General features: G+C 42.1%; 1 protein-coding gene across 2 annotated transcripts in view; it reads left to right on the plus strand.

Moving 5' to 3' along the window:
- The first annotated feature begins 1,731 nt into the window (after positions 1 to 1,731).
- The window catches only part of LOC109409972 (arfGAP with SH3 domain, ANK repeat and PH domain-containing protein), a 154,645-nt gene continuing 134,437 nt past the window's right edge, over positions 1,732 to 21,939 (plus strand). Inside the window, exons 1-2 of one of the 2 annotated variants that reach the window (XM_062854443.1) lie at positions 1,732 to 2,176; positions 2,273 to 3,378. In XM_062854443.1, the coding sequence (XP_062710427.1) occupies positions 3,253 to 3,378 (126 nt within the window). In that variant the 5' untranslated portion in view covers positions 1,732 to 2,176; positions 2,273 to 3,252. Of the gene's footprint in view, positions 3,379 to 21,939 lie in introns of both variants that reach the window. The other variant, XM_029870339.2, reaches the window with a different exon arrangement.

Here is a 21,939-nt window from a genome sequence, read left to right on the forward strand (position 1 = left end):
GAAGTATCCGCCATTGCTCTGTTGCTACTAAGATGGTAATCTCAGATTCTACTTTAAATTTTGCAACAAAAACCTATCATTGTGTATGCTCACTTGCAGTGCACTCAGCCAAATAACCTTAAGATTTTCATAAGGCCCAACTTATGAAACGGCCTTTAAATAATTCATAATGATTCGGATGAATTTCATAAGGTCACTCTATGACGAAAAATCGCCTCACAGCTTGGCTTTTATTCATGTTTAGCAACATGGTATTCTCAAGCGTCGGTAGCCGTGTGGATAAATCACGGGCTCGGTGATCCCGACGTTCATGGATCGAATCCAGTCTGCTTCATTTTAAGATTTTTTTTGTTCTTTTCATAAGTCTATCTTATGAAATTTGTCATAGCAAGCACGATCAATTTTCATAAGGTATTCTTATGCCATCCATAAGAATTAATTATAGCAAATTTTCATAAGGTATTTCGATGAATTTTGCTAGTTTTTTTCGCTGAGTGTGCATATGCTGATTGGTTTTCAGCATCTTCAGTGCAATAGAACTCGAGATTACCATCTTCAAAATCACGAGGCAAATTGTTAGAAAGAGAGGCAAGATAGGAAAAATAACACGGCGTCCCGTTTCACCTTAACATCCAAGCGGTGTGCCGTTTACATCCATCGACCAATTAGCAACGAGGATCTCATCGGCCGCACACCGCTCGGATGTCAAAACTTCTTCTTCTTTTCGCTTGGTGCATCAATGAGCGCTTGCACGCTGACGTCATCATTATCTCCTTCTCTTTCTTTCCTTCGGCGTCGGTCCATAAAGCCGTCCTTGCCCTCAAAAAAAATTTGAGGGCAATGTTTACAAATCGTATGGGAATTCGATGAGGTTATGTTTTTGATGCAAGCCTCTATCAATTACGATAATATCTCGCGTTACATTTGAAAAGGGCCTATCCTTAAAATGTAAACAAATCGATTTTGATACCATCCAATAGCATCCCCCAACAGTAACTTACTGTGCAAACATCACCCGCATAATCGAAAACCTTATCAAAATAAACCCCATATTCAAAACGGCCAATCACTGCTTTTTCCCCAATCATTCATAAGCCCGTGTTCCAAATGGGCCAGTAACGGTAAAATTTTGTTTACATTGGTAGGCCTTCTCGTTTAAAGGGCCGACAACCGAAAATTTTCCGAACGGCTCCCGGCCCGAGCGCCGAGAGAGAGAATTCTCTCTCACAAAATGGGCCGAGTCTTGATTCGATGTCAACAACAGACTCACTCGGATAGCCAACCCACGCTAAGAAAATTTTAGAAAGACTCACAATAAGGCGTACACCGGGTGAAACTTTCCAAATTAGCTTAACATGTTTATCTACAATTTTTCATACTTTTTTGATAATTTTCAATGCAATCTTGATTATTGATGCACAGATACATTCAATCTTGTGTCATTAGAACGGAAAGCATGTTGAAAAATTCCTAAACTGTGAAATACGAATAGGAAATGTCATGGAAAATGTTTGCATCGATTTTTCTCAATGTTTACGTTCTAGGGATAGGCCCTTTTCAAATGTAACGCGAGATATATCATATTATGAGATCTGGCAGCCCTGTTCCTGATGCACCTTGGTGCGAGTCCGACATCTGCAGACGAGCGCCGCGACGTCCGCCAGTCAACCTTTTTCGATGCATTTTGGTGAGACGAGAACGCCGCGACGTCTTTCAGTAGCAGATCGACGGTCGATTCGAACGGTGGTTTTTCTGCGGATGGACAACAACTTGAAGAGTGAGACCGTTTACAAAAACCGTTTTGTTTCGCTGGCTTCGTCGCGGGCACAATCCGTTAGCGGAAAAGAGACAACCCCAGATAGGAAGGAACAGGACGATGATGATGAGTCGGAGTCACCAAAAAGAGCGTCGCGGTCGGTCGCATCAGTGAGAAGGAGAGTGTTTCGCAGTCCAAGAGTCGGTCGAAGTCAGTCGCCAGTGAAATTCGAGCCAGGAAAAAAGAAGCTGTAAATTTTCGACGAGGATTTTCAATTTTGCTGGACTTTTGATCGGTTGAAGGTGGTCGGATTAGTCGCGAGAGATTAGTGCGGCGGGAGTGTGATTTGGGTGTGTCTTGGCGGTGGAATTCGGATTAGCTGGAAGATAATCGCGGGGTGATTGAAGAGTGCGTGAAAAAGTGGGTGTTTTCTTTGGCTTGTTTTTTTTTCCTGAGTGGATGGAACTGCTGGTGATTGGGTGACAAGCGAGACTGACCCATCTCTTTTCGAGAAAGCCCAGCAGGGCTCGGCAAAATTTCCTGGAAGTGCAAAGCAATGAGTCAGCTTTCGAAAATGTTGGCGGAAAAACAAAATTTGTGCAAAAATTCATGGTGACACAGTTTAGGAGCTGAAAAGCGCAGTGAAGAATCCAAGAAGAAGCGCCTAGAGCAGCCCGGAGACCCCTTGGAATTTTTTTGTCATCGTCGCCCCGAGCGCAGCAGCTGTCATCGCGCAGTGTTTGACAATATCAGGGAAGAGAGAGGAAAACACCATCAGGAGGAGGAAACGCGAAAAATGACAACAAGCCCGCAGTGAGAAGAGGGAAGTTTTGATTTTGATAGCGGCCATCAGCCAGCCTGCGGTTCGGAGTGACCCCGTGTGGAATGCGAATTTATCGATGTCGTCTGGTCTGGAGGTAGCAGCGCAGCAGTGAGTGTGATTGTGTGCGTTTTCCGATTCCCCTCGGGTCGGGAGATTCGACGGGTTCCGTTTGCGTGAGTGAGTGTGCAGAGGCATCAAGGTGTCAAAACGCGAAATCCTCCGCCGAAAAGAAAGGTAAAAGAAAATAAATTCACGGTTGTTCGAAACATATTTTTAGAAAGACCCGCGGTGGATGTGTTGTGCTCTGGAACAACAATTTCAGTTCAGTTCGAGTGGTGGATGTGTGTCTAATTATACGACGAGTGAAAAATTATTGAATTACTGCTCCGCCTGGTGGTGGCAGCCGGGAAAAAAGAAGAGCGAAAAGAATCGACCCATCGACCGGAGTGAGTGAGTGCGAGTGTTTGTTGGTGGATCCGCGGGCCGAGGAGAAGGGAATCGTTCGGCTGGAACCACCTGTCGTTCTCGCCGCCTGCCGTCCGTCCACGTCCGTCGTGTTCTGTTGGGTTTGACGAGGATAAATTATTATCGATACATTTTTTTGGTCGAGGGGCCAGCTGGTTGGACAATTGTTACCTAGTCTGTCCGTAAGGTGAACCAATACAGAGAAAACATGCCTGGATTAATCGGAGTGAGCGAGTTCCTCGAGGAGACTCGGGAGGACTACAATTCGCCGACGACGTCGACCTTCGTGTCCAGGATGGTTCAGTGCCGGCAGACGATTGCCGCCCTAGAAGAGGTGAGTCGTTTTCATTATCTTTACACGGCTTCTGTGGGACGGGGTATTTGGGATTGTTAAGAATAAGAATCTCTTATTTAATCAAGAATTACAAGAATTTGATTTGAATTATTTCATATTTTGTTGTAGCAACATATTTGTTCCAAATTGTTTCATAGCATTCTATCGAAACATTCTTCAGAAATTCATTTCTCCGAACATCTCACTTTACATTACCTTACCGATCAAACTAAGACCTAAATATCCTCTGCAGTACGTAGGAGACCATTCGACTCGGTTCATGGATGTATGTCTCCCAGTTCGGTACTCTGCGGAGAGTCCGCAAATCGCTCTCCATTTTTTCAGAACTTCATTCCCCAGAATTCTTTTACTCAGGGAACAGTTTGTTATATCCTCCTTCTTATTACATCACTGTCGGTTTTCGAAGGGGAACACATAATTCATCCTGGGTAATGGTTTTAGGGGAAAGCTATCAAATCATATCAAATTTGTAGGCTTCTGTTTTGCATTTAGCAAAAGAAATCATCGCAAATGAATCTTAAGTCCCTTGATTACCTTGGACATTAGAGTATCTTCGTGCCTGCCACACGATACACACATGCAAAATAATCATTGGCAGAGAGAGCTCTGTTCCTCTAGATTCCTTCTTTTTTGTAATCAATGAGGATTTTACCCGAGGCCAATACTTAAAAATCGTTCATTTGCTGATACGGGAATTTCTGCATGAATTTCTTCAGGATTTCCTCCTTCATTAGTTTTTCCAGAAGGCATTTTTCAGGAGTTTCTCCGGAAATTCCTTCATGAACTCCACCGAGAATTTATCGAGGGTTACTGCGAAAATTCCACCAGAAATATTTGAGGGAATTCCTGAAGGAGTTCCTTTAGCAACTCTTTTCAAGACTTCAGAGAATTTCGAGAGTATCTTCTGAAGTTTCTTCGCAAATCCCTTCAGTAGATCCCCTCTGAGAATACATAAAGGGTTTTCCAGGAATTTCTTCGTGAGCTCCTCCGGGTAGTATTTCCCTAGGCTTGGTTTATATCTTCCAAAAAGCATTGATTGTCGGCATATGACCATTGTGCTTTGCAGTGTTGATTGGTTGAATTGAATGTAGATTCAATGGCAAATTTTAAAATCAGATAATTCTATCCTCTGATATAGTGATTCCAAGCATACTACGACATAGTGTAACGGTATGTTGTCGAAATCACTTATGTACCGGGAAAATATAATTCCAAGCTGGTGAGAATATTAACACTGAGGGGGTTTTGAGCCCAGTCAGACCCTTGATGGAACAATAATGTGGATTAGTATATGCATGGGAATACCATTGAAGGTGGTAAGAATCTCCGAGGCTCATGAAATCCGACAGGGCGCGTGCATTAGACTGCGGATCTATGCAGTAGCATCTGTTTGTTATTAGGGGGTTGTGGGGCAAGATGGCCATATGGGGCAAGATGACCACCCTGTCTTTTAAGCATTAATTCGCAACACAAACATTTTTTCTGCATGGGTTCTGTTTATAAACAATGCTTTATGTTCATAATGTGCGAAAAAGTTACTATTAGTTTGAAAAATCTGCTATAAAATAGTGTTTGAAGTTTAAGTGTTCAAAAACAGTGTTTTCCTATAGTATCAGGTCATCTGATTTTAAGGATTAGTAATGAAATAACATCGTTTTAAAAATTATTTTTAATTTTTAATGGTGTCTATATGTAACTGTTGTTCAGCTTCGACAATAAAATTTCAATGTTTTAAATTAATTATGTCATATAAAAAATGATAAACATATCGTAATCATTCGGGGCAAGATGGCCACCTGTGGTAAGGTCTATGTCGCCATCCAAAAATCAATCTAATGCAGCCTTAAAACTGTTATTGATGTTCAGAGATATTGCAAAATCACAGAAAATTGCTTTTCATATTCATTGAAGCTGTTAAAATTAATTACGATAGAGATGATACCTCAGAAATACTTTGAAGTAATTTGCTGCTGAACGGTGATTGGTTTCATTGAATATTTTGGCACAGGGATGGAAAATCGTAGCTAAAACCGCTATAAGGGTTCGTTACAAGACGTTGAATTACAGTATAATGCATGAAAAGAGTAATAATGTATCTAAATCGTTTCGACAAAACAATACCGCATCATCTGTAGGCAAAGCATTGCGGATGATTCGACCTTGGTTTATTGAACGTTGCTTAGGGATTAAAACATACTAATTGTAAAAAATTAGCTCTGTGGCCGTCTTGCCCCGATGGGGTGGCCATCTTGCCCCATATGGCAAAAATTCTATGTCGAAAGTAACATTTTTCAAATGATTTTTTTGCAGTGGTAGTGCAAAATAAAATGCTTTTTTGTGTTAATAAGATACACTCCGGCGAGACAGGAGTGTTGGCGAAGGCCCAATAAGCCACCCGTAAAAATCCCCATTGCGAATAACATAGGAGAAAATACGACTCGATACAATCGGCATAGACCTACGCGACGAAATAAGGACTACGATTGGAAACTTGGAACATGGAATTGCAAGTCACTAGGTTTCGCAGGATGTGACAGGATAATCTACGACGAACTACATCCCCGCAACTTCGGCATCGTGGCGTTGCAGGAACTTTGTTGGACTGGACAGAAAGTGTGGAAAAGCGGACATCGAGCGGCTACCTTCTACCAAAGCTGTGGCACCACCAATGAACTGGGAACAGGATTTATAGTGATGGGCAAGATGCGACAACGTGTGATCGGGTGGCAGCCGATCAACGCAAGGATGTGCATGTTGAGAGTTAAGGGCCGTTTCTTCAACTACAGCATTATCAACGTCCACTGCCCACACGAAGGGAGACCCGATGACGAGAAAGAAGCGTTCTACGCGCAGTTAGAGCAAACATACGATGGTTGCTCGCCGCGTGACGTGAAAATCGTTGTCGGCGACATGAACGCGCAGGTAGGAAGGGAGGAAATGTACAGACCGGTAATCGGGCGAAACAGCCTGCACGCCGTATCGAATGATAACGGCCAGCGATGCGTAAACTTTGCAGCCTCCCGTGGTATGGTAGTCCGAAGCACCTTCTTCCCCCGCAAAGATATCCACAAAGCCACCTGGAGATCACCCGACCATCAAACAGAAAACCAAATCGACCACGTTCTAATCGACGGAAAATTTTTCTCGGATATAACCAACGTCCGCACATACCGCAGTGCGAATATAGACTCGGATCACTACTTAGTCGCTGTATGCATGCGCTCAAAACTTTCGACAGTTATCACCACGCGTCGAAGTCGAACGCCGCGACTCAACATCGAGCAGCTGCGTAACGTAGAAGTGGCTCAAGACTACGCGCAGCAGTTAGCAGTGGCCCTACCAACGGAAGAGCAGCTTGGCGCAGCTACACTTGAAGATGGCTGGAGGGACATCCGATCCGCCATAGGTAGTACCTCGGCTACAGCACTAGGCTTCGCGACTCCGAATCACAGAAACGACTGGTACGACGGCGAATGTGAACAGTTGAAAAACGAGAAGAATGCAGCATGGGTGAGAATGCTGCAACACCGTACGAGAGCGAATGAGGCACGTTACAAACAGGCGCGGAACAGGCAGAACTCAGTCTTCCGGATGAAGAAGCGCCAGCAGGAAGAACGAGATCGCGAAGCGATGGAAGAGCTGTACCGCGCTAAGGACACACGAAAGTTCTACGAGAAGCTGAACCGCTCGCGCAGAGGCTTTGTGCCACAAGCCGACATGTGCCGAGATAATCACGGGAATATTCTCACGAGCGAGCGTGAGGTGGTCGAGAGGTGGCGGCAGCATTACGATGAGCACCTCAATGGCGACGTTGCAAGTATCGAAGGTGGCGTAGTAACAGATCTAGGAGTATGTGCAAAGGACGAAAGACTTCCGGCCCCTGACCTTCAAGAGATTGAGGAGGAGGTTGGCCGGTTGAAAAACAACAAAGCCGCTGGAGCAGATCAACTACCAAGCGAGCTTCTAAAATACGGTGGAGAAGCACTGGTGAGAGCACTACACTGGGTCATTACCAAGATTTGGGAGGAGGAAGTATTACCGGAGGAATGGATGGAAGGTATCGTGTGTCCCATCTACAAAAAGGGCGACAAGTTGGATTGCGGGAACTACCGCGCGATCACACTACTGAGCGCTGCCTACAAGATACTCTCTCAAATTTTATGCCGCCGTCTATCACCGATTGCAAGAGAGTTCGTGGGGCAATATCAGGCTGGATTTATGGGTGAACGCGCTACAACGGACCAGATGTTCGCCATCCGCCAGGTGTTGCAGAAATGCCGCGAATACAACGTGCCCACACATCACTTGTTCATCGATTTCAAATCGGCGTATGATACAATCGATCGAGAACAGCTATGGCAGATTATGCACGAATACGGATTCCCGGATAAACTGATACGGTTGATCAAGGCGACGATGGATCGAGTGATGTGCGTAGTTCGAGTATCAGGGACACTCTCGAGTCCCTTCGAATCTCGCAGAGGGCTACGGCAAGGTGATGGTCTTTCGTGCTTGCTGTTCAATATTGCTTTGGAGGGTGTAATAAGAAGAGCGGGGATAAACACGAGTGGGACGATTTTCACGAGGTCCGTTCAGCTGCTTGGTTTCGCCGATGATATTGATATTATTGCTCGTAAATTTGAGACGATGGCGGAAACGTACATCCGACTAAAGAGTGAAGCCAGGCGAATCGGATTAGTCATTAATGTGTCGAAGACAAAGTACATGATGGCAAAGGGCTCCAGGGAGGAATCACCGCGCCCGCCACCCCGAATTCATATCGACGGTGATGAAATCGAGGCGGTTGAAGAATTCGTGTACCTGGGCTCACTGGTGACCGACGACAACGACACCAGCAGAGAAATTCAGAGGCGCATTGTGGTAGGAAATCGTGCCTACTTTGGACTCCGCAGAACTCTACGATCGAATAAAGTTCGCCGTAACACGAAGTTAACCATCTACAAAACGTTGATTAGACCGGTCGTCCTCTATGGGCACGAAACATGGACCCTACGTGCAGAGGACCAACGCGCTCTTGGAGTTTTCGAACGGAAGGTGTTGCGTACCATCTACGGCGGAGTGCAGATGGAAGACGGGACTTGGAGAAGGCGAATGAACCACGAGCTGCAGCAGCTGCTGGGAGAACCAACCATCGTCCATACCGCGAAAATCGGGAGGCTACGGTGGGCGGGTCACGTCATCAGGATGTCGGATAGCAACCCGACTAAAATGGTTCTCGAGAGTCATCCGACCGGTACAAGAAGACGTGGAGCGCAGCGAGCTAGGTGGGTCGACCAAGTGGAGGACGATCTGCGGACCCTACGCAGAGTGCGGAACTGGAGACAAACAGCCATGGACCGAGTGGAATGGAGGCGGCTACTATGTACAGCAGAGGCCACCCCGGCCTTAGCCTGACCGGTAAGGTAAGTAAGAAAGCTTAAGAGCTAAACCTTAAGCATACATTTTCTAAATATGACAAGGTTTTGAAGACAAACATGAGATGAGTATCAGATTTTAATCTTTTAATAAGTCATTAGCATAATCGTATGTGAGACATAGGGTCATGTCGAGCAATTGATTCAGTACTACAAATCCACGCGGACAATTTCATTACAAACTATTGGTTTTCGTCAGTTTTATGACGGAAAGGCTCAGCTATGCTGCAAATTCATATATTAGAGTCCGTTCATAAAACATGTAGACCGAATATTGGCTTCATCTCTCTCCCTCATAAAATTTTGTCCATGCAAAAACAAAAATTGCATGAAGTTACAACTTTGCCTCTCCTCATGAAGTAATGTGATTTATGAACGAGCTCCTGGTTGAATCAAATTAATGGATTTTTATGTCTGGGGCACCCATTGGGTAATTATATCATATCAAATTCATTTTCTACCCTCTAAACGATTGTAGCGGTCGATGGTGTTGTATTTTATTTTTGGTAATGTAATAGTCTTTAGTGAAATATATCACCTTTCAACACTTTAATGGGCCTCCAAGGGTTGGTTGATCGGAATGTGTGATCAATACTTAAAACGCATTATAGACGTTAATGCGTTCGACGTGGTGTGACGAAGTTTAGACAAATACTCATTATTTCTTACTAGGTACCCGTAAGTAAAAGGAAAATCGTGTTAAGTACTGTTCCTTTTGATTCCGCTAAGAATTTGCATCCTTTGACGGATACGTGTTTCGACCTCAACTGTAGGGTCGTCTTCGGTGTCTTGTACTTGATTCGACTAGTCGAGAGGTGTGTGTCTGTCGAGAGATGCGGGTTCTTGGTGGAATTGGAAGGAGCGGTGCTTGACACGATTTTCTTTTTACTTCTGAGTATCACTTGTTTGGATTTAATAATAATGGATAAAATTTTTAATCCTGTGTTTCATTAAATTGCGTGGTATTATTTGCATTATTGTGTCTCAAGTCTAATCCATTCCCTCTCCCCAACCTATACCATTTCCATTCCGATGGTGTTCATGTGGTCCGCACGGACTATTACGGCCATTACCCATCCTTGATCTTCGGCATTGGATTGACTTGCGCTCTTATTGCCCCACCAACTGCTGCAAAATGAAAATGAAAAGTGAGCTCCTCCGGGTAGTAGGGTGACGAAGGGTATTATCGGCAGGTTTGTTCTCTTCGTCATGGGGGGTTTTTGTGGGTCGAATTGCCTGAAATTTGGGCATATAACTCAGCTTGGTTGGGAAGGATTTGAGGCCAACTCTGAGACCAACAGGTTTCAAAAAACCCCCCATGACGAAGAGAACAAAACTGCCGAGAATACGTAAGTTCCCCTATTTTCACAATTTTTTTCGGGAGTTTCTTCAGAAATTCCCCCGAAGTTATTATCGGATTGTCTTTAGCAATTCCTCTGGATATTTCCTTTAAGTGGCTTTTCCCCCGGAAATTCTTTCAAAAGTCTTTGCAGGAATTTCTTCAGGAGTGTCTTCGAGAATCAGCTCAGAAGTTCTTCTAGGACTTCCTCCGTTAATTTCTACGAGAGTTCATCCCGTGAATTTCTTCAGGGAAAAAATTCTTTCAGGAATTTTAAGCTAATTCTTCAGTCACCAGTAAAATTTTCAGAAATAGCTCCGGGAATTTCTTAATGAGTTTCTCCGGGAACTCTTTAGGGAGTTTCTTTGGAATTTAATTTAGTGATTCGCAAATTCTTTATTTTTACGAAATTTTTCATGAAGTCTGTTTTAACTATTGTCCCGATATTTTCATATGGTTCGTCATAATCATGTTACGCCATCCAAAATTATTGAAAGAAAAACACTGATCAATGTGGAGTGGGCCTAGTGATTCTCTTTCTGGTGATACTTGAGGTTTTTTTTGGACCCTTCCCAGAAGAAACTCCAAAATGAATTTCAGATGAGACTCCTGAAGAAATCGCCGGTGAAATTCTGGAAGAAATTCTATGCAGATCTTCAGTAGGGATCCTTAGTGGAAACACTGGATGAGTCCCCAAATGGAACTCCTGGACCTAGAGGGTGCAACTCCTAGAACAATTTCCGGTGAAGCTTTAAGAGAAATTTCGGTTGGAACTTCTGGAGAAGTTTTCTAGAGGTACTCATGAAAGTGTTCTCGGTAGAATTTTTGGATGATTTCTCGAAAGAACTCCTGGAAAATGTCCTGGGGGCAATCCGGAAGATTTTCTCAGGGAAGTACATAGAAACAGTCCTGAAAAAAAAACTCATGGAAGGCTGACTGGATAAGAATATCCGGAAGATGTCAAGGAGGCTTGAAAATATACTAGAATGGTATCCTGGAAGAATTCTCGAAGAAACTGTAGGGAAAATTTTCACGAGAAACCTCTGAAAGAGTTTTCGCAGAAATACGTTGAAAAAACCTCGGAGTCATCCGGAGAACTCCAGAAGTATTTTCTAATTTTTTTTTCCTTGGATTTAAACGTAAAGCTAGATTTTCACACTGCAGGATTATTTTTCGAATGAGTTCCTGGCATATTCATCGACGCAACTGCAGCTAAAAGTTTGCAAAGAAGCTCCTGAAAGAATTTCCGAAGAAATTCTTGAGCGCATTCTCGAAGGATGCCCTGATCCCACAGGAGCTCTGGCTGGAGTTTCTAGGAGAACCGCTGCAACTTCCAAAAGGAGAATTCCTTAAGGAGTTCACGGTAGAATTCGTATAGAAATTCTCGAATAAACTACTAGAGGGCTTTTAGGGAAGATATTACAGTAATGCCCTATGAAATTCGTATAGGAATTCCTAATAACACTTCTATAGAAACTCCCGATGGAATTTCTACAGGAGTTTTGAATAGAACTTCAATAAAAATCGGGGAAGGACTGCATGCTTTGTATTTTTTGATTAGACAGGCTAATAGCTTGATCCTGTTCGCATTGTTTTGGGCCGCCAGTGACATCAGATATCGAATAGTCGAATAACGTACGACGGGAGAGCAAACTTCATTAACATCGATCCCAAAAATCTGGAAACAGTCCTTCACGGCAAGCCTTGGATTCAGTCGCTCAACTGTATCATCGGGTCCATGTTTCCTTTTGTATACCCATTTGTTCTTGATCGCCTTCCGTCCTTTCGCTAAATCGTTCAGTATCGAGGTTTCATTTTCATGCAATGATTTAATCTCCTCTCGCATAGCAGCCATCCATTGCTGATGACCGGATCGTTCCATAGCTTCGGTGTAGCTAGTGGGGCCATCTTCTATCTCAGAAGTCATAAGGCTTGATTCTGTGAATTCGTCTGGAGAAGTGATTGAACTTAAACACACAAAATCGGAATACTTGCCTCGGGGTTCGCGCTCCCGACCGCTGTGCCTGATGCCATGTTGCTCTTCAGCATATCTAGCAATTTGCGGTGGCAGCTTAGTGTCAGGCTTCGCAATGACCAGCTTGCCTGCATTATATGGATGGATTTACATGGTAGCTGATCTGGTAAACAGCTGTAGAAATGCCTTCTGCCAAAAACTTTTCCATATCATTCAGCATCGACCTTGCTTTTTTTTTACTAACGTTCTATTCTTTCACTCTGCAATTCTATTATGTTCTGATGTGTAGGGATAGGTCATTTGAGAATCACATCGTCTCACTCGAAACTTCTCTTCATAGTCGAATTTGTAAACTCGGAGCCATTATCCGTTCACATGGTTTTCATCTTGCGTCCAGTCAGTCGCCAACTTGTGCTTTGAACTCGAGGCTTGACCATACGCCACTTACCTTCTCGTATTAACGCCATGTTCATTTAAAACACCCACGATGCATATCTCTGCATTCCTTTGAGCTTCTCCATAGCCGGTAGGTTTACAGAACTTCCAAACATTCGAATCGTAGCTCCTGGCAGCACACACCAACACCATTAGTAGTTCCGCCATCGCCTTCGCCGATTCCTCTCGTTCCTCCGCTAGAGCTTGAACCGTCAATAGAACTCAGGTTATCTCTTGTCGGAAGAACCATTTCGGAAACTTGCCAAGCAATTATCTCAAGGTTTTGTTAACTTTGAGTCCATAATTTCTTGAGAGTAATAGAAAACGCTTGTGTACTGGTTGAGCTTCGAAAAAGTAACGAAAATGGATCACTAAAATAACTAAAACGGCCGCTATGAAATGAACAGATAGCGCCACCGCAGCCTTGTGTGTTTGACGTAACTCGACTGCTGTCACTGTGTTACAGTCCATATACGGTGGCGCTTTTGTTTTGATGCGGTGAGTAGCGGAAAAGTTGGCTTCAATGATCCATTCACTTTTCCTTAGATGTAGTAATCTGAACAAGTGGTTGTTACTAAACGTGTCTAAGGTGGCAAAGAGCAATGAACAAGTCATAGGTTACCACTTCATACTACAATCAATTCCTGGTGGAACTCTGTTGGAACTCTTAAGTGAGTGATTCCCCATGTAACTTCTAGAGAAATTCATCTTGGCAATCCTATCAGTGGAACGCCTAGCGAAATTCCTGTTTGAACTCTTGGAGGGATTCCTGGTCGGACACTCAGAAAAACCCGCACGAAACTTATGTATAAATTACCAGTGAAACCTTTGAAACAATCCTCGTTGGAATTCTTGTAGTTTTTTTTTGATTACTGTTATCAGATATCAGAATGTCGGCTCCAGAGGCACGTCAATTTCCCCTGTTACAAACCTCAGATATCTTCGTATGTAATTTGAAAGTTTAAACAAACGCCGGTGGAACTGAGAATAATTTGATCTATTTTCAGCGTTCAAAATTTTGGAACTGTTATAATTTGGCCAAAAACAAGGATCCCCGCTGAAAATGACCTTACCAATATTGTGAATTCAGACAATGTAACTTTCCAACTTTTATCACAAACCAAAACTTCCTTCCGCGTAATTCATTTCTAGGACTCTCTCAGTTGCATATTAAGGATAGTAAGCATGGTCATTTTCACTCACCTAGCAATCGTTTAACTCATTTATAACTAACTCATTTCAGAAGCTTGGGGCTGTTCATAAACTACGTAGACTAAATATTGGTCATCTTAGATCCCCTCTTGTAAGCTATTGTGCATATTAAAATTTTAAAATTTGTTTGGAACGTAGACTTTGGTCAGACCTCTTCCCCTTAAAAGTCTACGTGGTTTATAAACGGCCCCTTGTTGCTAAATTTGCTTTGCGTAATGAACTATTACAGCACTCCTTTTAGTTTTGATCTGTTTCTTGGTGTTTTCTGGACGCAGTTTTGATAAATTGTGACAACTGCGCCGTATACCTGCTATGATCAGACTTTCTTAAACATGGCCATGAACATCAATGTGCAGTTTGCAAACCAATAGTAGTGGTGATAGTATACATCCTTGCCTCACTCCAGCAACCACCCGGATGGTATCGGACAAAACACCGTTGTGCAGTACTCTGCACGAAAATGCCCTGTACTGTGCTTCAATGAGGCCGATGAGTTTCTCAGGGAGAACCTTGCGCCTGAGGGCTTCCCATATGTTTCCGTAATTGACACGGTCCAAAGTTTATTCGTTATCAATGAATACCAGGTAGAGCAGCGTTCCTCAAACTATGGGTCGCGACCCACTGGTGGGTCGCGGGCTGATTTTTGGTGGGTCGCGTAGTCTCTATTAACTTATGTTAATGTTATTGCTAGCCATTTTCTATTTTTCAAATACTCCCTTGGAGAATCCAATTCTAATATAGTTATTTTTAGAACTTCGGTTTCTCCTCAATTATTTTCAATATTTTGTATTCCCTGGCCAAGTTCGCAGAGGTTGACGGTATTAAAGTGAAGGAGTTTCATTTTGATTATTGTAATGTAGTTATCTTTAGTGAAACATATCACCTTTTTAACACTTTAATGCGCCTCCAACGGTTCATCACGAACCGGCTGCTGCAGATGGAGCATGGTTGATCATATGCATCAGACATGCTCGATAAACATGGAGGATCCGCCAGGGCTCATTAGCGTCTATTCCCAAGCAATAGGTCCAAGTCGGTTGGATTTAAGAAGGTTTTGATGATCGTTACAAATCCTAATAAAAGTATTGTAGGATTTGTGACAGGTTTTGGAACCTTTTACAGACAGCCGACTTCAAAATGTTGTTTGGGCTCAATTTCCCACGTTTCTCGGTTGATTTTGATTAGTAATTTATTGATGTCATAGTTGCTTTTTCGAATTTTTACAATGTTAGTTGATCATATTTTCTTTAAATAAAGCAATTAAAATCGACCGAAGAACTAATAGTGAGAAGGAGATTTGCAGCACTTAATTGTGCTGATAGATTCGAAGCTAACGTGCGAACACTTGAACGCATTGTTGACGTCAATGCGTTCGACGTGACATTTTGGACAAAAACTGACTGCTTTTATTAACTGAACAACGTTAATTATGCATGACTAGGTTGACATTTCTAGGCTACACTTGAGAAAATGACATGATTTATCTAGGCAGGACCGATAGGACAATTGAACGAATTTGAATATTTTTCATAGTATTTGTAGTGGGATGCATACATAATAGACAAGCAATCTTTATTATTTCAAAATTTTATTGCAGTCAAATGATCAACTTGGCGTATTTTTGTTTATCTCTTAAATGGTATTATGACACCAACAGAAAAATATCAGAAGTTCAGTTACATGTTTCTGTGGGTTTTGGACCGATGATAATTTAAGGACACAAGAGATGAACACAGAGAAAACGATTAACGTTCGATTGATTCGATAAAAAAAAACCAAACATACGACAACTGACTTAACGAGGAGTAATACATATTGAACGGAACCATACCACAAAACCAAACAAGAAGACAAACACAAACCGTGTGGCCATAACACTACATAAGCAAATCCTAACTGACTGACCAATTGAAAAATTTCCAACCTTCTACCGTATCTTTCTGAGTCAGTAGGCAACAGTGTCTTAATGGATATCATTTTCCGCGTACGGCTGGCAAACTGCTTCTGAAAGATTACGTACTCTTTTCTATCTTCGGGTCTAGTGTAGAGGTTTCAACTCTATTCAGAGTGCAGCTAGAAACCTAGCAAAAAAAATGAAAAAAAATATTTTCAATATTTTGTATTGTTTGGATTATATTGAATATTGAAACTATTGTTCTTGAATTGATTCCGACACTATGAGTTGAAAGTTTAAGCTCATAGAAACACACTTCACACTCCGCTCGCTTCACATCGAACACCTCTTTAACGGTTGATTCAAATATTCGATAGTTGGTCAATTGACCACTCGCGGCGTTGGTATTGTTTTTGCTCCTGTTTGACGTTTGCTCACTACCGCCACCTAGTGGTGATCCGGCCAAGTATAGTACGATTAGCATTGGGCGATTGCGTTTTCGTAACGATGTTTTTTAATGAAATTTGTTCGAAATGTTACGTCTGTTTCTCGTTGTTTTAAGATTAAGTTAAAATTTTAGATCTTACTTGTGTTCTAAAAAAAATAGTTCAAGTTGTCGCTTGCGTTAGCATTTTGTGTTAGACTTACACGCCAGTTTCAGCAGTTAAAATATCAAAAATTAGAAATACCAAAAATCAGCAAAAAAAATACTGAACTTCGACAAGGAATTTCTTTTCAACAAACTTCAGTAAAGTTAAACTTCTGTTAAATTCCGATGAAAGTCGATCATCTGGACTTAAACGGAACAACTGAAAAGTGATTTCAATATAAATGGAAATGAAGCAAGTGTGTATGAAGGATATTATTACAACATTTCAAGAGGATTCATCTGACCATTCAGTAGTACTATAATTCTAAAAACTACTTGATCTTCGCCCACTCGCTGTGAATATCTGTAGCATACTCAACCGAGATTTAATTTTTAAGTGCTGCAGAAGCATAAAATTACTAGTATATATTCAAAGCTAGACTGGTTAAATATATTAGAAACTTGAAATCTTATCTCAAATTGTTGAGACTGATGCTGCAAACTTGGGCACCTAAACCTTTCTTAGAATTTCGCAAAAAAAAACTAAAAGAGCACTTTAAATAAACAGATTGAGGGCTACGTAATGTAAGTTTAACACAACCTATGAAAGTGATAAAATGTATTTATTTGAAAAGGCAGTCAAAATTTGCAAAAAAAAAACTTATTTTACAAATTTTTGTGCTGGTGGGTCGCTAAATTCTCTGAGAATCAAAAGTGGGTCGCAAGTCGAAAAAGTTTGAGAACCCCTGAGGTAGAGAGAATTCATTGATTTGCTCCAGGATGATACAGAGCGTGACAATACGGTTGTTGTGGATGAAATGTTCGGTGAAACTGGCAACACTGAACTTAGGAAGACGAGATGAGAAATTGAGATAGAAGTAAAAGTTGGTTGGAAGTTTAATCCTCGCAAGCCTGTGAATTTGTGCACTAAAATGTAAGTTGTTTTATATAAATATTTGAAATTGTAAATATTAATAAATGTGTGTTCTACAGCATTGAAGCTGCTCAACGAAGCTGCTATCAGTAGGTGTTTTTTCCATGGCAAAGAGATGTCCCCAACCCAACAACGGTCCACACAGGATCGTCCTGCACGGAATCCTGCTTGCTGCCGTCGGAGGGTTGCGTCAATCTTCTCATGTATCCGGTTAAGGATCACTTTGCAGACTTCTAGACTGAGTTATATATAAATGAGATAAACGATTGCCAGGTGAGTGAAAGCATCCTTAGTAGTAAGCCAGTCCTAGACACCATTTGTTGCTTCTATGAGCAACTTTGATTGTTCTAGTCAGTATCGAAGGACACATTCACCTGTTGATAAAAGACTACTCTGGTGCTAGCTTCCTTTGCAGCGGATTCAAAATCATCGAAATGCTCAGTAACTATAACTATTATCTTCAATATCCTTTAATGCCTTATTCCAATGAAATCGAAAGCCCCGGAAAGGGTACTGGATATCAATAGCAGTCGGTTGTTGCATTCCGCCAGCAATGCAATGGTTCGGGGAAAAATGCAACCCCGGTCGCATTCACTCTCCCTATCTCACCGTGGAACAACATAACAGTTTGTTTCACTTTCGAAGCAAATATCTTGAATAATATGCAATGCACTTCGATAGCCAGCTACCTAGTCTTATCCGCTCGCATTCGCCTTTCCTATTGAATCGGATGCATTCAGCCAGCAGGAGAAGGGTACTTGTTGCAACGCTGCGCGCCTTGGATCGTTTTGTCCGAGCAGATATATTTACAAAACCGCACCAATCAACATACCGGTGCTAAATGGCCGGCCGCCCCACGAAACGGCTGTGGAGTTCCCCCCGTCGTTGTCGTCGGTCGTCGTCGTAACACATCACTCGCATTACTTTTAAACCGCGGCGTTGATGGCAGTGAATTTCATTATCACTTGCAACTTGCACACAGTAATGGGCTGGTGCGAAGCTGGTCTGGTTGAACGTGATGGGGTGCCATTGCTGACGGTGCACTATCGCACAGCCTGTTTTGGGTTTCAGCAGCTCTAGAACTAGAAAGATCAACGGCTTGTTAGTTGGTCCGATTGCCCCCACGAGAGGGAGAGCGCGCGAGTGTTGAGATAATGCGGTACTTTACACGGCCAGGCAATTTGTTAGCTATGGATAATAAATTATAAAGGCAACAATATCTTAAATGTTAAACGGAGCATTGCTGAGCTGGCAGTAGTGCGTTCGGAATCGTCAGAAGCCAGAAAGCTTATGCGGGAAGTGAGATGCATTGCAGCGTGATGAGTTGGTTTGCGGGATGTTCGAATTATACGTATCTGTGTTATCGGATTGCATGAACAAGGCGTGAATCAATGAGGCTTCGCATCTTGGAGTTGGAATGATAGCGTAAATGCTTCATAAGCATGCGGTGTAGGAGGTTTCAGAATCAGTAAAATCTTGAATTTCAAACTTCTCAGAGAAGCTTTAACCGGAACTACTGAGATCTATATAAGTACAGGACGGAGGAATCTCTGGAAAACATTGAGGGAGAACACACAAGCAACGTATTTTTTTCCCGTTTTTGACATCCCCTCCCCCTTATAGCATATTTTCCAACACCTAATACATTATTCCGTAGTACAGTCGATAACTCTTCCTCCTCCCTAAAATGCTACGTCATTAAAAATGGATGATCCCCAAACAAAATTCTTTTGAGCTCTCGACGCATACTAAATTAGACACCAGCAAACAGACTGCTTGGTGGCTACCCGAGCAGGAATGAATAACTGACACATAACTGAAGCATACCAAAGCCAGGTATCATACCAAGACAAGGTATTGGTCGGGTGTCCAGGTAATGAAAATAACTTATTTTGGTATTTTGTAGGTATTGATACAATACCTCAACGAGTTATTAGTTTGGTGTTGAGGACTGCTTGAGGTATTATTCAATTATGGAAAAATCGGTATTTGTATGGAAAAATCACCGATTATTATTTAGGTATGCCATACCTGATGTCATTATTCACGCGTTATGCACAGAATACACACCAGTTATTATTTGAGGTATTTTACCTCTTATGTAGGGCTACTTAATACCTCATTCAGGTTGTAGGTATTCGGTTTTCCATACCTGAGTTAGTTATTCTTCAGCTATTTTCTCCTGCTCGGGTATGCGGAGTGCGAGAGTCTTTCTCGTTTGTCGGGTTAAGATCACTGCGTCCAGATTTCAGAACTATTGTGATGTATCCTTTTGCTGTGAGGTACGCAAGTTATCTCAGGACAATGTTTGTTACTGAGATACCTCTGTATCGACTGAACTCAAGACCATCTATTATTCATGAATAGAGATCCTGAATATTGTGAAATGTATAAAATACGGCAGACTTCAGTGGGCTGGACACGTAGTGCGAATGTCGGAAGAAAGAATAGCGAAAACAATATTCAGCAGAGAACCCGGTAGAGGTAGGCGACTTCGTGGGCGGCCGCGAACTCGCTGGCTGCACGCGGTTGCAGAAGATCTACGATCCCTACACGTTCGGGGAAACTGGAGGAACATCGCCCAAGACCGACAAAGATGGTGCTCTACTATACGCTCGGCATTGGAGTAAAGTTACTCTGTAGCCAACAAGGTAAGGTAGGTAGAGATCCTGAGTTACAGTATGTGACTCCCCCATTCTGACGAGACTAGCTTTATGAAGCCAACCACGTCCTTGGGAGATAAGATCCATATGTCAGCAGGCCCTAAAAAGGGCTAGCTGAGAACTTTGAACCTACGTTGGGTGAGTGCACTGCAATAGCAGAGAATGTGTTCTGAATCTGATGTTTCCCTCTCCTCGTCACAGAAGCGGCAATTTGAGGTTTGGATTGCTCCGATCTTTTATAGATGGTATCTGCAGGGACAGTGTCCAGTTGTTAGACCGGTGTAGATGTTGAGATCCCTTTGGTTGAGACCTAATAGTTGTTGGGTTTTCTTGGGGCTTAACGTTACGAGCCTTTTGGATTGGCTCGTATGGGGAAGTGCATTCCAGTTTGATGTGATTTGACTGACCATATATTTGTTCAGTACCATTTTTACAGAGCAGTCTAAGATCCCGCAGAAAGGCTCAGGGCCAATGGACCTTTCATTAGATCCATTCCTGGATAGTTCATCAGCAATCTCGTTTCCCGCTAGACCCGTATGTCCTGGGATTCAATATAGGTAGACTCGATTGCGTATGGATAAGTTTTTCAAAGCCAGTTGGGAATGGGAATGCACTAGCTTTGAGTTACAAGTGCAGTTATTAAGCGACTTAAGTGTCGCGTAGCTGTCAGAGAAAATACATATTTTTTTCAAATCTATACTTCCTTCTCAGGCATAATAACACACATTTTAATATTGCATATATTTCCGCCTGAAACACTGTGGGCCATTGTCCTAAGTGGACAGAGATTTTTGTTCTGAGGCCATAGATTCTGGAGCCCATCAGATTAATAATTTTCGTAACATCTATGAATAAATTTATAGAGCCTGTTGGAACGCTGGGTTCACCTCCTTCCCACTCCTGGCGGGAAGGAATGAACATGTCGTAAGGTAAGTCATATTTGACTACCGTTTTCATCCAGTCACTACAAATTCCTATTGCGGGATTTACACGGAGAAAAATATAAAGTTATATCAATCATATTTCGGTCGCGAACAAGCATATTTGTGCATTGACTTTTATATAATCCCTTTTTGAGATTGTATCACGCATAATATCATAGGACGAAGCATAACCGAAGCTTGAGTTGATCAAAATTGTTGAACTGACTGGAGCAAGAAATATGGTTGGCTTAATAATATTATGCGTCCATCAACAATATGTATTGTTGATGGTTTGACAGCTAATTCATTCTCATGGTATATCTAAGCATGTTTATGCTTTACTCAATTTTACACTTGAGGCTTAAACGAACTGTATCAGATGGTTGTTTTAAGCTGTTTTAAGCATGCACTAAAAAATTTCAAATGAGGTTAAATTTAGGAGAAACAATTCTATAATGGTGGTATTTTAGTTCATTATGTTCTAGTTGTAACATATTGTACTAAATACCACCATTACAGAAACGTTTAATTATCAAAAATTTCTCTTGCACATTCTTTATTTACCTTAAAAATTTTAAATAATAACAAACTCAAGCAAGTAACCAAAAACTTCAACACTAAATGTCGCCGATTCTTTTACAGTCCCATCCATGCTTTCCGCTGGCTGGTGAAGACAGGTCGCTGGACAGATGGAACACGCAAAAATTTTCCATTATCAACGGAGCCCGGGGTTCTCTTGCCTGAACCGGGTGGTCCGAACGTATGACGTTCATTCCGGTTGCTGGTTCTTGTTCCTGTCTCGATGTTACGGATGCCGCTTATTTTTTTGGTCATTTTTCGATTGGTGATGTACGGTTGCAAGCTGCATCTGGAAAACACAACACAGACATGAGCTTGCGAATTCTTGCACCCCATTACGAACGATTTCTTTAATAAAATTGTTACAATAAAACGACAATGCCACCGTTCTCACTATGAACTACCGCCGCCATGATGAACAAATTAGCAGCCAGGCAGGAGGCTCGGTCAACACTGGTTCAAGTAATGACATTTATGCTTGGTGTTCAATGGTGTTGATTTAAATGAAACATATGCTTGATGTAGACATCAAATCATTATGAATCAACCATTTGAAGCAATT

Source organism: Aedes albopictus, chromosome 2 (genome assembly GCF_035046485.1).
Source record: "Aedes albopictus strain Foshan chromosome 2, AalbF5, whole genome shotgun sequence".
Lineage (NCBI taxonomy): Eukaryota > Metazoa > Arthropoda > Insecta > Diptera > Culicidae > Aedes > Aedes albopictus.